Below are 22,186 nucleotides of genomic sequence, written 5' to 3'. Positions count from 1 at the left end.
TTGGTGGGTGGCCATCTCTTGGCAGGTTTGTTGTGGTGCTATATTCTTTCCATTTTTTAATAATGGATTTAACGGTGCTCCATGGGATGTTCAATGTTTCTGATATTTTTTTATAACCCAACCCTGATCTGTACTTCTCCACAACTTTGTCCCCAACATGTTTGGAGAGCTCCTTGGTCTTCATGATGCCGCTTGCTTGGTGGTGCCCCTTGCTTTGTGGTGTTGCAGACTCTAGGGCCTTTCAGTACAGGTGTATCCGTTATACTGGGTTTATCACAGTAGGACTGGTGAGGTTAATGTGTACAGTCGTGGCCAAAGGTTTTGAGAATGACACAAATATTAATTTCCACAAAGTTTGCTGCTTCAGTGTCTTTAGATATTTTTGTCAGATGTTACTATGGAATACTGAAGTATAATTACAAGCATTTTATAAGTGTCAAAGGCTTTCATTGACAATTACATGAAGTTGATGCAAAGAGTCAATATTTGCAGTGTTGACCCTTCTTTTTCAAGACCTCTGCAGTCCGCCCTGGTATGCTGTCAATTAACTTCTGGGCCACATCCTGACTGATGGCAGCCCATTCTTGCAAAATCAATGCTTGGAGTTTGTAAGAATTTGTGGGTCTTTGTCCACCCGTCTCTTGAGGTTTGACCACAAGTTCTCAATGGGATTAAGGTCTGGGGAGTTTCCTGGTCATGCACCCAAAATATCGATGTTTTGTTCCCCGAGCCACTTAGCTATCACTTTTGCCTTATGGCAAGGTGCTCCATCATACTGGAAAAGGCATTGTTCGTCACCAAACTGTTCCTGGATGGTTGGGAGAAGTTGCTCTCGGAGGATGTGTTGGTACCATTCTTTTTTCATGGCTGTGTTCTTAGGCAAAATTGTGAGTGAGCCCACTCCCTTGGCTGAGAAGCAACCCCACACATGAATGGTCTCAGGATGCTTTACTGTTGGCATGACACAGGACTGATGGTAAGCGCTCACCTTGTCTTCTCCGGCCAAGCATTTTTCCGGATGCCCCAAACATTCGGAAAGGGGATTCATCGAAGAAAATGACTTTACCCCAGTCCTCAGCAGTCCAAACCCTGTGCCTTTTGCAGGATATCAGTCTGTCCCTGATGTTTTTCCTGGAGAGAAGTGGCTTCTTTGCTGCCCTTCTTGACACCAGGCCATCCTCCAAAAGTCTTTGCCTCACAGTGCGTGCAGATGCACTCACTCCTGCCTGCTGCCATTCCTGAGCAAGCTCTGTACTGGTGGTGCTCCGATCCCGCAGCTGAATCAACTTTAGGAGACGGTCCTGGTGCTTGCTGGACTTTCTTGGGCACCCTGAAGCCTTCTTCACAACAATTGAACCGCTCTCCTTGAAGTTCTTGATGATCCGATAAATGGTTGATTTAGGTTGATTTAATCTTACTGGCAGCAATATCCTTGCCTGTGAAGCCCTTTTTGTGCAAAGCAATGGTGACAGCACATGTATCCTTGGAGGTAACCATGGTTGACAGAGGAAGAACAATGATTCCAAGCACCACCCTCCTTTTGAAGCTTCCAGTCTGTTATTCGAACTCGATCAGCATGACAGAGTGATCTCCAGCCTTGTCCTCGTCAACACTCACACCTGTGTTAACTTGTTATGGATAGGGGGCAGTATTTTCACGGCCGGATAAAAAAACGTACCCGATTTAATCTGATTATTACTCCTGCCCAGAAACTAGAATATGCATATAATTATTAGCTTTGGATAGAAAACACTCCAAAGTTTCTAAAACTGTTTGAATGGTGTCTGTGAGTATAACAGAACTCATTTGGCAGGCCAAAACCTGAGAAGATTCCAAACAGGAAGCGCCCTCTCTGACTATTTCTTGGCCTTCTTGATCATCTCTATCCAAAACAGGGGATCTCTGCTGTAACGTGACATTTTCTAACGCTCCCATAGGCTCTCAGAAGGCGCCAGAACGTTGAATGATGACTTTGCAGGCCATGGCTGAAAAACAGTAGCGCATTTGGATAGTGGTCGATCTGAGAACAATGAGACTGGGGGCGCGTGCACGAGAAGACTCCATGTTTTAATTTTTTCGTCTTTGAACGAAAACAGGGTTTCCCGGTCGGAATATTATCACTTTTTTACGAGAAAAATCGCATAAAAATTGATTTTAAACAGCGGTTGACATGCTTCGAAGTACGGTAATGGAATATTTAGAATTTTTTTGTCACGAAACGCGCCGGGCGCGTCACCCTTCTTTACCCTTCGGATAGTGTCTTGAACGCACGAACAAAACGCCGCTATTTGGATATAACTATGGATTATTTGGAACCAAACCAACATTTGTTATTGAACTAGAAGTCCTGGGAGTGCATTCTGACGAAGAACAGCGAAGGTAATCCAATTTTTCTTATAGTAAATCTGAGTTTGGTGAGGGCCAAACTTGGTGGGTGTCAAAATAGCTAGCCCGTGATGCCCGGCTATCTACTCAGAATATTGCAAAATGTGCTTTCACCGAAAAGCTATTTTAAAATCGGACACCGCGATTGCATAAAGGAGTTCTGTATCTATAATTCTTAAAATAATTCTGTTTTTTGTGAACGTTTATCGTGAGTAATTTAGTAAATTCACCGGAAGTGTTCGGTGGGAATGCTAGTTCTGAACGTCACATGCTAATGTAAAAAGCTGGTTTTTAATATAAATATGAACTTGATTGAACAAAACATGCATGTATTGTATAACATAATGTCCTAGGAGTGTCATCTGATGAAGATAATCAAAGGTTAGTGCTACATTTAGCTGTGGTTTTGTTTTTTGTGACATTATATGCTAGCTTGAAAAATGGGTGTCTGATTATTTCTGGCTGGGTACTCTGCTGACATAATCTAATGTTTTGCTTTCGCTGTAAAGCCTTTTTGAAATCGGACAGTGTGGTTAGATAAAGGAGAGTCTTGTCTTTAAAATGGTGTAAAATAGTCATATGTTTGAAAAATGGAAGTTTTCGGATTTTCGAGGACTTTGTATTTCGCGCCACGCCCATCATTGGTTATTGGAGCAGGTGTTCCGCTAGCGGAACGTCTAGATGTAAGAGGTTAACGAGAGAATCACTGACATGGTCCTTTTGTGGCAGGGCTGAAATGCAGTGGATATGTTTTTTGGGGATACAGTTCATTTGCATGGCAAAGAGGGACTTTGCAATTCATTGCAATTAATCTGATCACTCTTCATAACATTCTGGAGTATATGCAAATTGCCATCATACAAACTGAGGCAACAGACTTTGTGAAAATTAATGTGTGTCATTCTCAAAACTTTTGGCCACAACTTTAGAGCAAGGGACTAGAGCGCAAGTGATCTTGCGAGAGCACTCGGCTTGGTGAAGCTCAAATTATAACGTGTAATGTTTTGATAAAATGTTTTGATAAATGAGGTAAACAGGTATACCTTGGGTTACTATTGTGAGGTGTTATTGTGAGTGTTTTGATATTCCTGGTACTTAGAAAATACGAGTTAAGATTGGATTTTTGGGACCGTGTTACATGTTAGATAGGAGACATGGGTACTCCGTAGGTAGTTTTGCACATTTAGATAATTGTAAGAATCTATACCACAGTAATCGCAGCAGGTGATATCCCAGTGTGGATACAACACCCGTTTTGGGACCACTAATTAGGCAATATTTTGATAATGGTATGGGTTTCCCTGTTCATATAGACAGGGTTTGATATCTGAAAACAGCGCTAACTGGTTTTTCCTCTTGCCTGTCTCATTCCCCTGTGTGTCCTGTGTTTGTGAATGTGATATGAGAGTTGTGTGAGTGTGGAAATAAGTGTTAATCTGAAGTTTAGATAAGATATAGAAATGTGTAAAATAAGTTGATTTAAATTTGGATTCGATATGTAGCGTTATCTATAATTTCTGGAAGTCTAGAGAACCGTTGAGGATATGTGTGGAGCATTATTCCCATGAAAGTCCGGGCAGTGTCCGGGAAACTAACGTTTTTTGGGATCCACTGGGAGTATAGCGATGGAGAGTCATTGAAAACGCACATGGAATGGTTAATGTGAGTACCTAAGATGTCCTACGTGATACATGGACTCTGTATTGTTTACTTTAGAAGGTGTCTATTCCACTTACTGGAACACCATTATCTGATGTGTTTTGAGTAGGATTCTTTCTTCCAGGACTGATGGAAGTCCACTACAGTATGTATGTTAAGGGAGCTCCCACATTAAATAAGGCCTGGCAAATTGTTTTTACCCTATATTATTAATATTTGTTATTGTTTTTAATGCCATGTCTGCCTTATTGTGAGGGGTCCATTTCATTTGGTTTTAGTGGGTTTTTCACAGATTAGAGCTGAGGTATCTAAAAGGGGCACACAAATTGAATTTTTTGAAGTTGTAATTTTTTTTGTGTAAATTGAACACGTGAATTCTTTTGATAAAAAATGTACTGAAGAAATTACTGTAACCTGGGATACAAAATGTATGACATTGACTGTTTTTAAATAATTTGTCTAATAGGGAAAGAAACACTTATTTGAAGGGTTTAAATGACCTCTGATCTGACTTTCTAGTGTGGTTTGATCGCCGTCACTGGAAAGCCATGAGACATTGGTTGGTGATTTAAAGGTCATTTGTAATACTGATTTGAAGGTCCTTTGTAATACTCATAATTACGGAGAAGTTTATAATTAATAGTTATCTGTGCGATTTGGACCACGAAAAAGGACAGACCTGTCTCTAGTCTATTTTTCTCTTCCTTGAATCAAGTTATGGGTAAGAAAAAATATTTATGGAGTTAATGGTAGTAATTCTAATTTGATTTGCAGTGTTGGTTTTTAAACAATCATGTGAGTCGTGTCAAAATGGGGGAATTACTCTTAGGTCTTCTGAGATCTCTTTAGTTCGAGGCATGGTTCACATCAGGCCTCTTCTGAATAGCAAATTCAAATTTTGTGAGTTTTTTTATAGGGCAGGGCAGCTCTAACCAACATCTCCAATCTCACCTCATTGATTGGACTCCAGGTTAGCTGACACCTGACTCCAATTAGCTTTTGGTCATTAGCCTAGGGGTTCACATACTTTTTCCAACCTACACTGTGAATGTTTAAATGATGTAGTCAATTTGACCAAACCATGTGGACCTCAAAACCCTCTCTAACCCTCACTCCCAGGAGTGCGACAGTAGTCCACGTGGAGTGAGCATGGAGAGAGATCCGTTCCAAAACTTGTTGCTGGTATACTTGTTGCTGGTATACTGGTTGGCAAATGGACAAGACATAATGGGTAGTAAAGGTGGTGGCGGTTCAGGTGAGACATTGAAATTGGGACATTATCATGGGCCAGCCACTTTGAACTGTGAAGCCATCTGAAGAAGACAATGAAGAGACACCAGAAGAATGAGTGCCCGGGGAAAGGGGGGGGTTGGTCAACTGTGCCTGTAATTGATGTAGACTTGTCCAAAATTGTTATTTAGGGGGTATCAGGTTGATTGTGGAAGTCTACACACTGCTAAATTTATAGTAATTTAGACTAAGAATGCATTGAGATACTGATCTGTAATTATAGTCGCGATGAGAAAGTTAAATACTAGAATTATAAGATTAATATATTGTATGTTAATAAAAAATGTACATTCTGTCAGTGTGGATGTGTGTTAAATTGAGGGTTTTAACTTCGGTTCTGCCACTCAATGTGAATCACTGAGCAATGTCATCCTAAAAATGTGGGTTGGATAATTGTGTTTTGATTATGATTTGGAAACTGAACGACTTTTAAAACTGACTAATTGATTTGAGTAAGTTGTTAGAATGGTAATAACTAAATTCAGCAAAAAAAGAAACGTCCTCTCACTGTCAGCTGTGTTAATTTTCAGGAAACTTAACATGTGTAAATATTTCTATGAACATAAGATTCAACAAGATTCAACAGACAAACTGAACAAGTTCCACAGACATAAACTGAATAAGTTCCACAGACATGTGAATAACAGAAATTGAATAATGTGTCCCTGAACAAAGGGGGGATCAAAATCAAAAGTAACAGTCAGTATCTGGTGTGGCCACCAGCTGCATTAAGTACTGCAGTGCATCTCCTCCTCATGGACTGCACCAGATTTGCCAGTTCTTTCTGTGAGATGTTACCCCACTCTTCAACCAAGGCACCTGCAAGTTCCCGGACATTTCTGGGGGGAATGGCCCTAGCCCTCACCCTCCGATCCAGCAGGTCCCAGATGTGCTCAATGGGATTGCGATCCGGGCTCTTCGCTGGACACTGACATTCCTGTCTTGCAGGAAATCAAGCACAGAATGAGCAGTACGGCTGGTGGCATTGTCATGCTGGAGGGTCATGTCAGGATAAGCCTGCAGGAAGGGTACCACACGAGGGAGGAGGATGTCTTCCTTGTAACGCACAGCGTTGAGATTGCCTGCAATGACAACAAGCTCAGTCCGATGATGCTGTGACACACCGCCCCAGACCATGACGGACCCTCCACCTCCAAATCGATCCCGCTCCAATACATGCCTCAGTGTAACACTCATTCTTTCGACAATAAACGCAAATCCGACCATCACCCCTGCTGAGACAAAACCGCGACTCGTCAGTGAAGAGCACTTTTTGCCAGTCCTGTCTGGTCCAGCGACGGTGGGTTTGTGCCCATAGGCGACGTTGTTGCCAATGATGTCTGGTGAGGACCTGCCCTACAAGCCCTCAGTCCAGCCTCTCTCAGCCTATTGCGGACAGTCTGAGCACTGATGGAGGGATTGTGCGTTCCTGGTGTAACTCGGGCAGTTGTTGTTGCCATCCTGTACCTGTCCCGCAGGTGTGATGTTCGGATGTACCGATCCTGTGCAGGTGTTGTTACACGTGGTCTGCCACTGCAAGGACCATCAGCTGTCCATCCTGTCTCCCTGTAGCGCTGTCTTAGGCACTTCACAGTACGGACATTGCAATTTATTGCCCTGGCCACATCGGCAGTCCTCATGCCTCCTTGCAGCATCCCTAAGGCACGTTCACGCAGATGAGCAGGGACCCTGGGCATCTTTCTTTTGGTGTTTTTCAGAGTCAGTAGAAAAGCCTCTTTAGTGTCCTACGTTTTCATAACTGTGACCTTAATTGCCTACCGTCTGTAAGCTGTTAGTGTCTTAAATGACCGTTCCACGGGTGCATGTTCATTAATTGTTAATGGTCCATTGAACAAGCATGGGAAACAGTGTTAAAACCCTTTACAATAAAGATCTGTTATATGAGTGGTGCAATTAAAGTATTATGGATTGATTGTCATGTCGATTGTGACATGTGTAAAGAAGTTGTGTACCAAAGATGTTGACATTATTCTCAGCATGCCCTGGTGGATGGAGAGGGTGAACTCTGATCCTGAGAGTGAAACTGATCCTAATCCATTTGACCTATATCCATTACCAAATTGCAATTTTTGATGATAATGATAATACTCAGGAACTATAGCAGGTTTATGCTAATGGACATAGAGTCCATAGGTGTTGCCTTATGAATAGCGGGATCATGATGCTTGTCCTGGGTCATGTTCAATAGGCACTAACTTGAAGAAATTTTACTTAAAACGGTAGTCACTACCTGAATTTATCCAACAAGATAATGCTCATTTCAGTTTCTTCAGATGGTGCTATAGGGATGGAAATGGCTATTTCTACCATGCTGACGAATTGGAGTATGCTCAGTATCAACATGATGATTTTGTTTCATACTGACTTAAACTGCAGAGAATTTCTTAGCGATATTTCAAATGTCTTTTTAAGTTGAGAGAAGTCTCAAAATGGAGGATTGTAATAGAATTATTAGAATATTGTTTAATACCGTTTATGCATCGAATAGCTATGATGAGTACTCCCTCATCTGTGTCTGTGGGACTGAGTTGGGCCTCTGGGGCTTGAGCTGATAGTGGACTTGGTGTTAAAACCGAAAGTCTGCATTCCATACACAAGATGTGGTGGGTGGAACTGCGATAGAGATAACCTGGAGGAGTAGAACAAAACCCTCATTGTTCCTAATCATCCTGGTACCTGGGCTGGGGGTAAAACAACACGAAGTGCAGATAACCACGAGATGAACCCAGTGGCTTATGGCCAGCCATTATTAAGCATTTTTAGTGTCAGATATATAATAACCAGGATTCCTCTGGAAGGTTAAGCTCTCGCCAACACACACTTCAGAGTGTGCGGGCGACCAGCTTCATTATTGCAATAATCAATCGATGATAAATAAAAATGTATTGTTTGAATAATTGTCCAAGTGTCTCTCAGTATACATGAATTTCCACAACAATATATAGTACTAGTCAAATGTTTGACACCAACTCATTTTTTTATTTTTTTTTTACATTTTTAGTCATTTAGCAGACGCTCTTATCCAGAGCGACTCATTCCAGGGGTTTCTTTATTTTTACTATTTTCTACATTGTAGAATAATAGTGAAGACATCAAAACTGAAATAACACATATGGAATCATGTAGTAAGCAGTGTTAAATCAAAATATACTTTATATTTGAGATTCTTCAAAGTAGCTAGCCTTTGCCTTGGCATTCTCTCAACCAGCTTCATGAGGTAGTCACCTGGAATGCATTTCAATTAACAGGTGTGCCTTGTTAAAAGTTAATTTGTGGAATTTCTTTCCTTCTTAATGCATTTGAGCCAATCAGTTGTGTTGTGACAAGGTAGCGGTGCTATACAGAAAATTTCCGTATTTGGTAAAAGACCAAGTCCATATTATGGCAAGAACAGCGCAAATAAGCAAAGGGAAATGACAGTCCATCATTACTTTAAGACATGAAGGTCAGTCAACGCAGAAATGTCAAGAACATCAAAACTTTCTTCCAGGGTTCAGTCACAAAAATCATCAAACGCTATAATGAATCTGGCTCTCATGAGGACCGCCATAGGAAAAGAAGACCCAGAGTTATAGTGGCAAGAAAAAAAGTATGTGTACCCTTTGGAAATACGTGGACTTCTGCATACATTTGATCTGATCTTCATCTAAGTGACAACAATAGACAAACACAGTCTGCTTAAACTAATACACACAATTATACATTTTCATGTCTTTATTGTACACACCGTGTAAACATTCACAGTGCAGGGTGGAAAAATTATGTGAACCCTTGGATTTAATAACTGGTTGACCCTCCTTTGGCAGCAATCTACCTCAACCAAACATTTTCTGTAGTTGCGGATCAGACCTGCACAGCGGTCAGGATGAACTGTTTCAGTTCAGCAATATTCTTGGGATGTCTGGTGTGAACTGCCCTCGAGGTCGTACCACAACATCTCAATCGGGTTGAGGTCAGGACTATGACTGGGCCACTCCAGAAGGCGTATTTTCATCTGTTGAAGCCATTCTGTTGTTGATTTTCTCTTGTGTTTTGGGTCGTTGTCCTGTTGCATCACCCAACTTCTGTTGAGCTTCAATTGGCGGACAGATAGCCTAACATTCTCCTGCAAAATGTCTTGATAAACTTGGAAATTCATTTTTCCGGCGATGATAGCAAGCTGTCCAGGCCCGAGGCAGCAAAGAAGCCCCAAACCATGATGCGCCCTCCTCCATAGTTCACAGTTGGGATGAGGTTTTGATGTTGGTGTGCGTGCCGTTTTTTCTCCACACATAGTGTTTGTGTTCCTTCCAAACAACTCAACTGTAGATTCATCTGTCCACAGAATATTTTGCCAGTAGCGCTGTGGAACATCCAGGTGCACTAATGCAAACTTCAGACGTGCAGCAATGTTTTTTTTGGACAGCAGTGGCTTCTTCTGTGGTCTCCTCCCATGAAAACCATTCTTGTTTAGTGTTTTACGTATCGAAAACTCGTCAACAGAGTTGTTAGCATGTTCCAGAGATTTCTGTAAGTCTTCAGCTGACACTCTAGGATTCTTATTAACCTCATTGAGCATTCTGAGCTGTGCTCTTGTAGTCATCTTTGCAGGACAGCCACTCCTAGGGAGAGTAGCAAGAGTGCTGAACTTTCTCCATTTATAGACAATTTGTCTTATCATGGACTGATGAACATCAAGGCTTTTAGAGATACTTTTGTAACCCATGCCAGCTTTATGCAAGGCAACCATTCTTAATCTTAAGTCTTCTGAGATCTCTTTAGTTCGAGGCATGGTTCACATCAGGCAATGCCTCTTCTGAATAGCAAATTCAAATTTTGTGAGTGTTTTTTATAGGGCAGGGCAGCTCTAACCAACATCTCCAATCTCACCTCATTGATTGGACTCCAGGTTAGCTGAAACCTGACTCCAAATAGCTTATGGTCATTAGCCTAGGGGTTCACATACTTTTTCCAACCTACACTGTGAATGTTTAAATGATGTAGTCAATTTAGACAAGAAAAATACAATAATTTCTGTGTTATTAGTTTAAGCACACTATGTTGGTCTATTGTTGTGACTTAGATGAAGATCAGATCAAATTTGATGTCCAATGTATGCAGTAATCCAGGTAATTCCAAAGGGTTCACATACTTTTTCTTGCCATTGTAGCAACATGGTCTAGGAAAAGGTGCCAATTCAACAGCGACCACTATCCATTGCGGGAGAAAGTGCATTTGTTATAAAAAAAGATATTATTTGTATTAGTGTTGCACCATTGTTCTTATGTAATATAACCATATACATGTCTCAGACTGATGTACAGTGCCATCCCCACGACCTTCACAATGGAACAGTCCACTACTGCTTGACTAAAGAAATCTCGGTCGACCAATAGCCTATTGACCAAACAGTCGACCAGCCGACTAAATGGGATGAACCCTATAAACAATTTGTAAAAACCAGCTCCTCCCTTAACATAGCTCGATCATCTCGAAAACCTAAGGCAGATAGCTTGCTACAGCCCACCACCTACAGTGGCAAACAAATTAACCACTGCCACCTTCAATCCTTATAGCCATTCATCCTTGTGCAGTATTAAATACTGTGGAATAGTTCCCATGAGTGTTAACTAAGATGCCAGTATTTGGTGTGTATTCTTTAAAACGCAACATAATCATTTCCTCTAGAAGTGTAGGCCTATATCAACTTAGAAAATACATCCTCATCCACAGTTTGAATATTACGACAAGCGGTTAAAATCGACTATATAATACATTTACACTTGTACTGTGCAGTCAGCAGATGTTGCAGCACTGCGCCAGAAAACGTGTCCCTGTGCCAACTCAATCACTTACACAGCTACTGATCTCCTTGTAATGCAGGGTCATTCATTCACTAAGAAGGGAGCAGAGGAGATGGATGGCAATACACTCGATGTCAATGACTTTCAGTCTGTGAAACATACACAAACACACGCGCAGTCAGTCACGCTGATGTAAGACTGTTCCCGACCCCCCTCCTCCCACTGCCCTTCCAGATTCTGCCATTAAGCTCCTGAATTTGCCCGGTATAATAGGCTACACCAGCAGTCGGCAACTTTTCCATTTCCAGTGCCAAGTCATCGTACAATTTCTAGTTATCGGAGTGCAAGTTCAGATTTTTTATATTTTTGGACCTTTATTTAACTAGGCAAGTCATTCTTACTTACAATGACGACCTACCGGGGAACAGTGGGTTAACTGCCTTGTTCAGGGGCAGAATGACAGATTTTTACCTTGTCAGCTTGGTGATTCGATCCAGCAACCTTTCGGTTACTGGCCCAACGCTCTAACCACTAGGCTACCTGCTGCCCCATTTTCATTGAACACGTTCATTTATTTTAGAATAAAGTCTTCATATCTCAAAATCAATTTCATGTGGTTAATCAAAATCCTATCTAAATGGAAACGATTAAAATCTTGAAAAAAAATCTTTAAGCTTTATTTAACTAGGCAAGACAGTTAAGAACAAATTCTCATTTTACAATGACGGCCTATCCAAGCCAAACCCTCCCCTAACCCGGACGACGCTGGGCCAATTGTGCCACCCTATGGGACTCCCGATCACGGCCGGTTGTGATACAGCCCGGGATCGAACTAGGGTCTGTAGTGACGCCTCTAGCACTGATACGCAGTGCCTTAGACTGCTGCGCCACTCGGGAGCAAATTGTCAATATGTAAAAATAGCCTACATAAAGCCAACAAATAGAACATTGCAGCCTGCAGGTAGATAATATCCCAATAATAAAATATTCTATAAATCACATTGGCTATGCATGGCCTGTCTTCAAGGAACTTGAAACATAGTATAAAATATTCTGGGCCCTCAAAGAGTTTCCTGCACCAGTGAGTTCCAGACAGAAAGACACAGCAGTAGACTATTTGCGCAAGGGATAAGAAGTAATCAGCTAGTCCTATTTTATGGTTTCCAACTGTTCAGAGCATGACATTTCTTTCCGCGTTCATGCTGAGTGGTTATCGAAAAGGAGCGAGCTGGAAAGATTGTTCAAATAGGCTACATTGAGGATCTACGGTCATTCGCAATGGATGTAAAGACAGACTTTGTATACTTGCTGTTTGAGGCCCTATTTGGTAAAAGACCAAGTCCATATTATGGCAAAAACAGCTCAAATAAGCAAAGAGAAATGACAGTCCATCATTACTTTAAGACACGAAGGTCAGTCAATGCAGAAAAAGTCTACGTTTCTTGAAGTGCAGTTGCAAAAACCATCAAGCTCTATGATGAAACTGGCTCTCATGAGGACCGCCACAGGAACGGAAGACCCAGAGTTACCTCTGCTGCAGAGTTCAAGTAACAGACACATCTCAACAACTGTTCAGAAGAGACTGAGCGAATCAGGCCTTCATGGTCAAATTGCTGCAAAGAGACCACTACTAAAGGACACCAATAAGAAGAAGAGACTTGCTTAGGCCAAGAAACACGAGCAATCTTGAGATTTTATGATTTTTGGTTCCAACCGCCGTGTCTTTGTGAGAAGCAGAGTAGGTGAACGGATGATCTCCGCATTTGTGGTTCCCACCATGAAGCATGGAGGAGGTGGTGTAATTGTGCTTTGCTGGTGACACTTAGTGATTTATTTAGAATACAAGGCACACTTAACCAGCATGGCCACCACAGCATTCTGCAGCAATACAACATCCCATCTGGTTTGCGCTTAGTAGGACTATCATTTGTTTTTCAACAGGACAAAGACCCAAAATACACCTCCAGGCTGTGTAAGGGCTATTTGACCAAGGAGAGTGCATTAGATGACCTGGCCTCCACAATCACCCGACCTCAACCCAATTGAGATGGTTTGGGATAAGTTGGACCGCAGAGTGAATGAAAAGCAGCCAACAATACTTTTTTTGGTTACTACATAATTCCCTTTGTGTTATTTCATAGTTTGATGTCTTCACTATTATTCTAAAATACTAAAAAGAAAGAAAAACCCTTGAATGAGGTGTCCAAACTTTTGACTGTATGCGTGTACACACACACACACACACACACACACACACACACACACACACACACACACACACACACACACACACACACAATAATGTATCTGTCCTGACTCCCTAAATTCCTAATCTAGCCCTCATATCATCATGGCCACCTAATCATCTCCAGCTTCCAATTGGCACATTCTTCCCCAGGGTGACCAACAATAACAAGCTACACACGTGAAGTCTGTAGGCTACCGGTACATTTATTTAAATTATTATTATTATTATTATTTTTTAAATGGAGCACACTTACAAAAACTGTCATAAAACAGTTGTTTTACAGATACAGTATAGATTTTACTGAGTTACAAATCATAAGGAAATCAGTCAATTGAAATCAATTCATTAGGCCCTAATCTATTGATTTCACATGACTGGGCATGTGAAATCACATGAGCATACCTACACGCACGCACGCACACACCAACGACTGTATATAGGAATAGTCAAAGTCATCAATCACGTGACAATTCATTCCTACGTGAAGTCTCAATTGCACATTTGAAGTAGGGTTAAGATGTCGTCTCATAGATACATAACATGTGCGGTTTGAGAAACTCCAGTAAGTGACGTTGCAGGCTAGCTCAGTGCTGCCCCCTCTCATTGTGTATCTCAAGTTCAAGGCCGACTAGGGTACTGCAGGCTAGTATTGGAAACTAAATTATCCTTATAACTTCTTCAGTGTGCAATTTTAAAATAAAATCTGTTCAAGGACATACACCTGATGTAATAGAAGCAATTATTGCTACCATGATTGTCTTAAATTATTTTTAAATATGTACAGAAGATTGCCATTTTCTCATTCACTATTATGGGGGATCGTGTTTTCTGTAAACAATGCCTGCAATACCGCGGTCGGCCTAGAACTTTGTGGCTTAAATGAGGGGGGGCAGTTGTTCTCTCCTGGCACACACATACGCACTGGAAGTAAAAGGTAATTTTAGACAAGCATAAACGCATGCTTAATAAGATAGTGTCTTGGACACACAGTGCTTAATATCAATACCATTTGAAGATTAAAGAGGAACTGAATCACCAAAAAATATTCTCCGGTTGAAAACTGCCTAAATATAAATATATACAGTGCCTTCAGAAAGCATTCATACCCATTGACTTATCCCACATTGAGTTGTGTTACAGCCTGAATTCAAAATTGATTACATGTATTCTTTTCTCAACCATCTACACAAAATAACTCATAATGACAAAGTGAGGACATGTTTTTAGACATTTTTGCAAATTTATTGAAAGTGAAATACTGAAATCTCTCATTTAAATAAGTATTCACACCCGAGTCAATACATATTAGAATCACCTCTGCCAGCGATTACAGCTGTGAGTCTTTCTGGGTACTCTCTAAGAGCTTTCCACACCTGGTTTGAACAATATTATCACATTATTCATTTTTTTGTGGTTTAAGTCCTGCTGAAAGGTGAATTTGTCTCCCAGTGTCTGTTGGATAGGAGACAACCAGGTTTCCTTATGAATTTTTCCTGTGTTTAGCTCTATTCCATTTCTCTTTATCCCCCCAAAAAACTCCCTGGTCCTTGCCGATGACAAGCATGAACATAACATGATGCAGCCAACACACTGCTTGAAAACATGAAGGGTGGTCCTCAGTGATGTGTTGTGTGGAATTTGCGCCAAACGTAACGCTTTGTATTCAGGACAAAGTACATTTCTTAGCCACATTTTTTTTGCAGTTTTACTTCAGTGCCTCGCAAATAGGATGCATGTTATTATGTACAGGCTTACTTATTTTCAAGCTGTCATTTAGGATGTTATTGTGGAGTAACTACAATGTTGTTGATCTATCCTCAGTTTTCTCCTATCACGGTGATGGGTTCTGTCAGAATATGGTATTGTTAAGACATCAGGGATCCTATGGGAAGGAGAATGGCAACAGTCTGGTACAAGTCAACAGGACAGCTGTGAGTTGGGGAGTAGTGAGGAACGTGGTCAGGTCAGATGAAGTGAGGAAGAACAGATATCACTAAAGTTCTGCCAAGCAACAGAGGTGTATTGCTGTTCAGATGTGTAAGGGGAGACAGCATAGGAGAACGGGTTAAATACCAGCACTTGTGTGAATATGTCTTGGTCTGAGCCTTTCATAGTTGTCCGTGAGTTTTTTTTACTCTTTTTAATTAGAACCTAACAGCCATTAAACGCAGTAACTGTTTTAAAGTCACCATTGGCCTCATGGTGAAATCCCTGAGCGGTTTCCTTCCTCTCTGACAACTGAGTTAGGAAGGACGCCTGTATCTATCTAGTAACCGGGTGAACTGACACACCATCCAAAGCGTAATTAATAACTTCAACATGCTCAAAGAGATATTCAATGCCTGCTTTTTATATTTTTACCCATCTACCAATAGGTGCTCTTCTTTGCGGGTCATTGGAAAACCTCCCTGGTCTGTGTTTGAAATTCACTGCTTGACCTTACAGATAATTGTATGTGTGGGGTACAGAGATGGGGACGTTATTCACAAGTCATGTTAAACACTATAATTGCACACAGAGTGAGTCCATGCAACTTATTATGTGACACGTTAAGCACATTTTTATTTCTTAACTTATTTAGGCTTGCCATAACAATGGGGTTGAATACTTAACTAAAGACATTACAGCTTTTCATTTTTAATATATTTGTAAAAATGTCCAATATCATAATTCCACTTTGACATTATGGCGTATTGGGTGTCGGCCAGCGACACATAATCTCGATTGAATCGATTTTAAATTCAGGCTGTAACAACAACAAAAATCAAGGAGTGTGAATACTGTCTGAAGATATATTAAATAAGATTTTACAGAGGAAATACAGTAGCTGCTGCCAACTTAAATATCGCCCCGACATAATGTTATCTTGACACTGACAACATTGTAAAGGAAGAGAATCATAACTGTAGTACAATTTGAGATTTCCCGGTGGAATCTCAATTTCCCAGTGGATTCCCCCCAGTGTGGCTGACTAGCTGTTCAGTCTAGCGGGCTGGGGAGCACAGTTGTGTGATAGGGAACGTGGGATGGAATACCTGGTGGTGTTGTGTTGGTCTGTGGACACCGGAAAGATACAAAAGACCATATTTCTCAGAGGGGTTGTCTTCCCAGCATGAAAGTCACATGCAGGCAGACAGACTCACCCAGAAAAGGAAGTTGAATGTGAATAGGAGGTACTTCAGACAGACGGTCCCGCATGTTTCCTTCTTCTCGTCGTACGCTGTTGCTGGTGCCCCCATGCTGTAGGAGAAAGAGAGAGGTGGATTTGAAAATATTCAAACAGTTAACCTTATATCCGTTGTTGTTTCTTTTAGGGCCAGTTTCCCCAGACACAGAATAATCCTATTTTTGCTATCACAGATCGTTCTGGCAATTCTCAAATAAAAACTTTATTGGAGTATGGATGTTTAACATGCTTTTTACATTTCTATCACAGAACATTATTGAGAAAATCCCTTTTTTGACATATACAGGCCTCCTTTAAGGCCCTATGATCCGTGAACCATACATGGTAGGAACAACATCTTGGCGTCCTTATTTATACTCTAAAATATGAAGTATGTCTATATTATGAAATAAAACATGTCAACTTGATTTATTCAATATAAAAAGTATTATTATTAATAGCACAAAAGTGACCTTTTTGATTTAGCTTATTTTTAGACAAGGTTTGGAACAATATAGGGTATAAGAGTGCCTTTTAAGCCAACCAAAATCTATTTTTAAATATATACTGCCCTCATGGGAAGTTGTGCCTTTACTTACAATATTATTTAATAAGACATACAAATATTTGATAATAATATATGAAAAGTCAGCAATGGGCTTTAAACCCATGGGTGTTCCAAATAAGCCCACCTCTTAAATAATCTATTTGAATTAATTTCCAAATGTTCAAAACTTAAACTGACATTTCTTATGTACAATTAGATTATATTCTAAAGCAAAAAAAAAACTGATCAGTACTTTTATCATGAAAGTAGCACTCATAACAGGGTCCAATCGTATCCGCAGAGATCAATGTGGACTTAGGCTTTTGTTCTTGCCAACCAGTACACATCCGATTCAACTAATCATAGACTTAAATCAAGAAATTATTAGTTGAATTGGGTGTTATTGCTTGGTAAAAATAAATACTTTCTGGATAAGAGGCCATACACAAAGACCATAACACACACACACACACACACACACACCTCCCTCTCTACAGTTACAAAGGTAAAAACAGAATCACCCGGAAAAGTGCATGCGTTGTCATCCAATAGTCATCTTCTTGTCCCTCATTCGTTTGCATTTTTGTCCACCACTTGTAGGTCTTCTATCCCTGATTTCCCTGAACCCTGATCTAATTCTTCTCTCTCTGCATCAACTACTACCTATCCACTCCAAACGTCTTGGAGTACAGAAGTTTCTAATTGTTCCTAATCTTGGCAGATGGTTAGATGCATAATATGCATAACTGTAGTTTGTGTTTGAATCAACTTAAATCTTAACAAAAATACATGTATGCTTGTGTTCATTAAAATGTTAGGGATATCAACACACTATCCCAACGTTTCAATGCAAACTGGGCTTAAAGAGTAAGTTGACCCAAAAACACTTCTGGGCCCTTTATAACACTTGCCTGGACATTTGTCAGTAACGCTAACCAAGACAGTATTTAGGTTTCTGTATTTTTAAAATGCGTTACAAACAATGTTTATTTATCAGAGAGGGACCATTGGTGTCTCTGCATTGAATTGCCAAATACATTTCTTTAATGTAAAATGTAAAAAAATTCAATAAAAGACACTTCGTTCTAGCGCAAAAGGTCTTCCATATTGTGTGTAAGCCGTTGATAAGCTGCTTCGTGGTTCTAAGATTGATAATTACAAGAGGCGGGATGAAGGAGCGTCTTACTATTGGACTTCAACAAAGAAAGTCAAGACAACAGGACATAAACAAAGTAACAAGTAGCTAGGCTAGTGGTTTCCAATCTCTGAAGTAAAGTAACAGGGGAATAGTAGTCGAGTCTGAGTCACTTTAGGGAAGTAAGTAAGCAGAATATCTGGCCAAAATGAGGTGCATTGTATCCAGGTGCAATAACGTCCAATTTCCACTCTTTTCATGTCTGCGATAGAGCTTTGTGTCAGGCATAGCTGCAGTCCATCCGACATCTTGATTATGGTGGAGATACGAACTCTGAAGTGATCCACCAGCTGCAGTTGTCCGTGTGCAGTGATCACTTTAATCTTGGAACCGGTTGAAACCGGGTTCTGTTCCCAACTGAGCCAATTGATCAGTTCAGTAATTGCCTAAATTCAACACGCCTAATCTTCTAGCTCGGTTAAATCAAAAACATGAAGTGCCTGCGGCACTCCAGGACTAGGGTTGCATACCTGTTCTAGATGGTAGCGGGGTTAAGAGGCTGTAGCTCGGGTGACTGAGGTCCTTGATGATCTTCTTGGCCTTCCTGTGACACCGGTGCCAGACAGGATGCTCTCAATGGTGAATCTGTAGAAGTTAGAGGCCAAGCAGAATTTCTTCAGCCTTCTGAGGCGTGAAGGGACCATTTCAGGTCGTCAGATATGTCCATGCCAAGGAACTTGAAGTTTTGACCCTCTCCATTGCGGCCCCGTCGATGGTGGGACTGCACTCTCTGCTGTCTCCTGTAGTCCACGATCAGCTCGTTTGTTTTGTTGACGTTGAGGGAGCGGTAATTTCCTTGGCACCACTCCGCGAGGGCTCTCACCTCCTCCCTGTAGGCTGTCTCTCGAACAGGGAGTACAGGAAGGGGCTGAGCACACACCCCTGTGTGGCCCCAGTGTTGAGGATCAGCGTGGCGGAGGTGTTATTGCCTACCTTCACCCCTTGGGGTCGGCCCGTCAGGAAGTCCAGGACCCAGTTGAACAGGGAGGGGTTCAGACCCAGGGCCATGAGCTTAGTGATGAAATTGTAGACCTCCACAAGTCCGGTTCATCCTTGGGAGCAATTTACAAAAGCCTAAAGGTACCATGTTCATCTGTACAAACAATAGTACGCAAGTAAAAACGCCATGGGACCACGCAGCCATCATACCGCTCAGGAAGGAGACGCGTTCTGTCTCCTAGAGATGAACGTACTTGGTGCGAAAAGTGCAAATCAATCCCAGAACAGCAGCAAAGGACCTTGTGAAGATGCTGGAGGAAACAGGTACAAGAGTATCTATATCCACAGTAAAACGAGTCTTATATCGACATAACCTGAAAGGCCGCTCAGCAAGGAAGAAGCCATTGCTCCAAAACCACCATTAAAAAAGCAAGACTACAGTTTGCAACTGCACATGGGGACAAAGACGGTACTTTTTGGAGAAATGTCCTCTGGTCTGATGAAACAAAAATAGAACTGTTTGGCCGTTTGGAGGAGAAAGGGGGAAGCTTGCAAGCCGAAGAACATCATCCCAACCGTGAAGCACAGGGGTGGCAGCATCATGTTGTGGGGGTGCCTTGCTGCATGAGAGACTGGTGCACTTCACAAAATAGATGGCATCATGAGGCTGGAAAATTATGTGAATATATTGAAGCAACATCTCAAGACATCAGTCTGGAAGTTAAAGCTTGGTTTCAAATAGGTCTTCCAAATGGACAATAACCCCAAGCATAAGTTGTGGCAAAATGGCTTAAGGACAACAAAGTCAAGGTATTGGAGTGGCCATCACAAAGCCCTGACCTCAATCCTATAAAAAAATGTGTGGGCAGAACTGAAAAAGTGTGTGCGAGCAAGGAGGCCTACAAACCTGACTCAGTTACACCAGCTCTGTCAGGAGGAATGGGCCAAAATTCACCCAACTTATTGTGGGAAACTTATGGAAGGCTACCCGAAACGTTTGACCCAAGTTAAACAATTTAAAGGCAATGGTACCAAATACTAATTGAGTGTATGTAAACTTCTGACCCACTGGGAATGTGATGAAAGAAATAAAAGCTGAAAAGAAAAAAATTCTCTCAACTATTATTCTGACATTCTTAAAATAAAGTGGTGATCCTAACTGACCTAAGACGGAATTTTTACTAGGTCTAAATGTCAGGAATTGTGAAAAACTGAGTGTAGATGTATTTGGCTAAGGTATATGTAAACTTCCGACTTCAACATAACATAATCCTCTCTCTACCCAACCTTTCAGGCTACGAGACAATTTATGCTTGATCCGAAAATGAAGTTCGATGCTCCGTATGGAGGGTGTGATGCAATTGCGGAGCCTCCGGAGGCATGCAAAGGCCAAATTCAGCTCCGTACCGCATCGCCATGCGCCTCCCAAATTTTGTAACAACGCGGAGGGCTCCGCATTGACATGATTGTTTGACGGTAGGTAGGGGCGGAAGGTCCTGTATAAACACAAACTCACCTTCATGACAACTTCCTTCACAACATCTCTGCGCTGCTCCGAAGCGCAAGAAGTATGAATACCGTGACTTCTGCCTAGGACGTATCACCGTAAATGCTGCACGGCCAAAGCAGACGTTGGATTGACCACACAGCACCTTTAACTCATCAGTCAAGTCCTGACCTGCCCTCTCCTCCTCCTCCGTCTGTCTCTCCCACACACACAGGCCGTACCAGAGTGTACTAGTCTAAGCTTTCTGTAATACTAATATAAGAGCCTTCTCTACTGTAATTTCACTGCCTTCTCTACACCACTCATGCGCGCACACACACACACACACACATACACTAATACAAATGCAAGACAGCCTTCTCGAGCCTACTGTAACAGGCTACTGCCGGCCAGCAAAGGGAAGAGGTTACAAAGCAAACAACAGCTGTAGAATGAAGACGCATTTGCATTGTGCTGTACTGAACTGTTTGAATGGGCTTATATTCACTAGAACACTGAGCACAGCAGCGTCATGCGTTCTCATGCCGCATGATCCGACCATTACCGTCTTTTACTGTTGAGAGGGCATACTTCATTCATGTGACCAATAATATTTTGGGATTTATTTTAGAAAAGCCAATATCTATAACATTATCTCTCGATATATGAGATCAAAAGTTGGCCCGAACATATATAGTCAACACCCCAATGAGTTACACGCTTAGTCATTGAGTTCATTCGTGTCTGTGGATGCCCTTTCAGCTGGGTTGAGGAGCATAAAACCCGTGAGATCATACAGAGTTTATATCCACAGGCAAAAGGAGCTCATGGTCACCAAAAGAAAATAGGTAAAGTAAAAGAAAAATAGTCACACATGGCCCACAAAAAATGATGTGGGCATGAATAGGACTTGCTGACATTAACATCCCTATTACACTTGTGTGTGTCCAAAAACAAAATGTTAGACGTACAGTAGCCCAAGCTATTTCTGGTGGAATAACTTTTCTGGCATCTAATATAGAGAACTCCATATCCAGCAAATCATTAAGTAAGCACACCATGCTTACATTTGGCGTTAGCAGACAATGGAGGTTACTTCATCAAGCATTCATGGTTTTACAGTGTGTGCAGGACCTATATTTGTGTGGGGGTCTGTCGACTGAACCTGCCCTGTGTCTGTTGACCATCTGTTAGGGTGGACCCCTTTAGTGTGTCCCTGTCGATTAAATTCAAACAAACCTTTGACAGGAACTCATCCTTGTATTATGTACATAAATGGTGCAGCTGAGTAAAGAAAACACATGTGTACAGGAGGAGCACAATGCACTAATGAGGTCCAATTTAAATTCCTAAACTGAGACATACAAAATCAAAAGGCTCTTTCAATACACAGGGTAAAACACTGGAAACGTACATGAATGTTCAAATTTGGAACACTGAAATCCCCTTTTTCCTTAAATGTTAACT

General features: G+C 41.3%; 1 protein-coding gene across 2 annotated transcripts in view; it reads right to left on the bottom strand.

The window, feature by feature from the left end:
- LOC106561929 (CD151 antigen) overlaps positions 1-22,186 on the bottom strand; it is a 63,771-nt gene that overhangs the window by 37,745 nt on the left and 3,840 nt on the right. For both annotated transcript variants that reach the window (XM_014126335.2, XM_014126336.2), the window contains exon 2: positions 16,530-16,626. In XM_014126335.2, the coding sequence (XP_013981810.1) occupies positions 16,530-16,625 (96 nt within the window). In that variant the 5' untranslated portion in view covers position 16,626. The remainder of the gene's footprint in view (positions 1-16,529; positions 16,627-22,186) is intronic.

The sequence above is a fragment of the Salmo salar genome, chromosome ssa11 (genome assembly GCF_905237065.1).
Source record: "Salmo salar chromosome ssa11, Ssal_v3.1, whole genome shotgun sequence".
Classification (NCBI taxonomy): domain Eukaryota; kingdom Metazoa; phylum Chordata; class Actinopteri; order Salmoniformes; family Salmonidae; genus Salmo; species Salmo salar.
The sequence above is the reverse complement of the archived record's forward strand: the minus strand, read 5'-3'. Positions and strand labels throughout refer to the sequence as shown.